Raw genomic sequence first — 960 nt, forward strand, 5'->3', positions numbered from 1 at the left:
TGCTTTTTTATAGTGAGTCCCCTTGCCTCTCACTTTTCGGGGTGCTTTTTTATTGTGAGTCCCCTTGCCGCTTACTACATCTCACTCAAACATCTTAGTGATTTTTTTTCATACGTGGACTGCATAAGTATGCATCACAACCTTCACAGAAATTGTATGTTCTGATTGAACAATTTTTGCACTTCTTTTGTTTACTTTGTCGAGAAATTTTGTGTATATTACGCCTCATTTGACTCTTTTGTACATAACTCTTGGCTATTGACATAACAAATTCTTTCGTTCCAACTTTATTCTGACCATCTCCACAAGCATTGAAAATCACAAGGGCATTCACAATTGCTGCTTGAAGCAATCTGATAAAAACTACCCACGTCCATTTTTTGGATCGGATGCACGGCGCAACATTGTTACAATGTCCATTATGTAAATCTACCCCAGCCATAAATCGATTGTACAGATGAAAAGCTTGTGGGAACGGTATATCAATCTTGGCCTTTGATTCCGAACTGTACCTCTTAGAGTCTGATAAAGGTGTTACTCCAGCAGCAGTAGATATGATTGAAACTAACTTCGAATCCATAGCCGTTATATAATTTATGCCACTGTTTTTATCATGCTTCACGACATACGTTCCGCGTTTAGACGTCTTACTGATCACGTTCTTGTCAGCTACTCGATTCTCTCTTATGGTCCCGGTACATTTTATTTGTAGTTTATTCAAGTGCACCATAAGATCTAAATTCGTGAAGTAATTGTCAAAATATAGATGGAACTGGGGAACTTGTCCAGCAGGAACCATTTCGAAAAATGGTTTCAATAAATTTAGAACAACGCGAGAACCCAAAGCACATTTAGCTAATTTCTCACCAATTATTGAGTTCTTTCTGCAATAAAGATCAACATCCAGTGAAAATCCGTCTGCTGTACAAAGACCCCAAAATTTCAATCCAAATCGAACAG

The 960-nt window shown here is 37.9% G+C and overlaps 1 protein-coding gene across 1 annotated transcript in view; it reads right to left on the reverse strand.

Moving 5' to 3' along the window:
- Positions 1-799, reverse strand: part of LOC116852666 (piggyBac transposable element-derived protein 3-like) — a 10,864-nt gene extending 10,065 nt beyond the window's left edge. The window contains exon 1 of the mRNA XM_032833233.1: positions 434-799. Coding sequence (XP_032689124.1) covers positions 434-799 — 366 coding nt within the window. The remainder of the gene's footprint in view (positions 1-433) is intronic.
- Positions 800-960: the final 161 nt, after the last annotated feature.

This window comes from Odontomachus brunneus, unplaced genomic scaffold, assembly GCF_010583005.1.
Source record: "Odontomachus brunneus isolate Ranch 3 - 2012 unplaced genomic scaffold, Obru_v1 Obru_scaffold_246, whole genome shotgun sequence".
NCBI lineage: Eukaryota > Metazoa > Arthropoda > Insecta > Hymenoptera > Formicidae > Odontomachus > Odontomachus brunneus.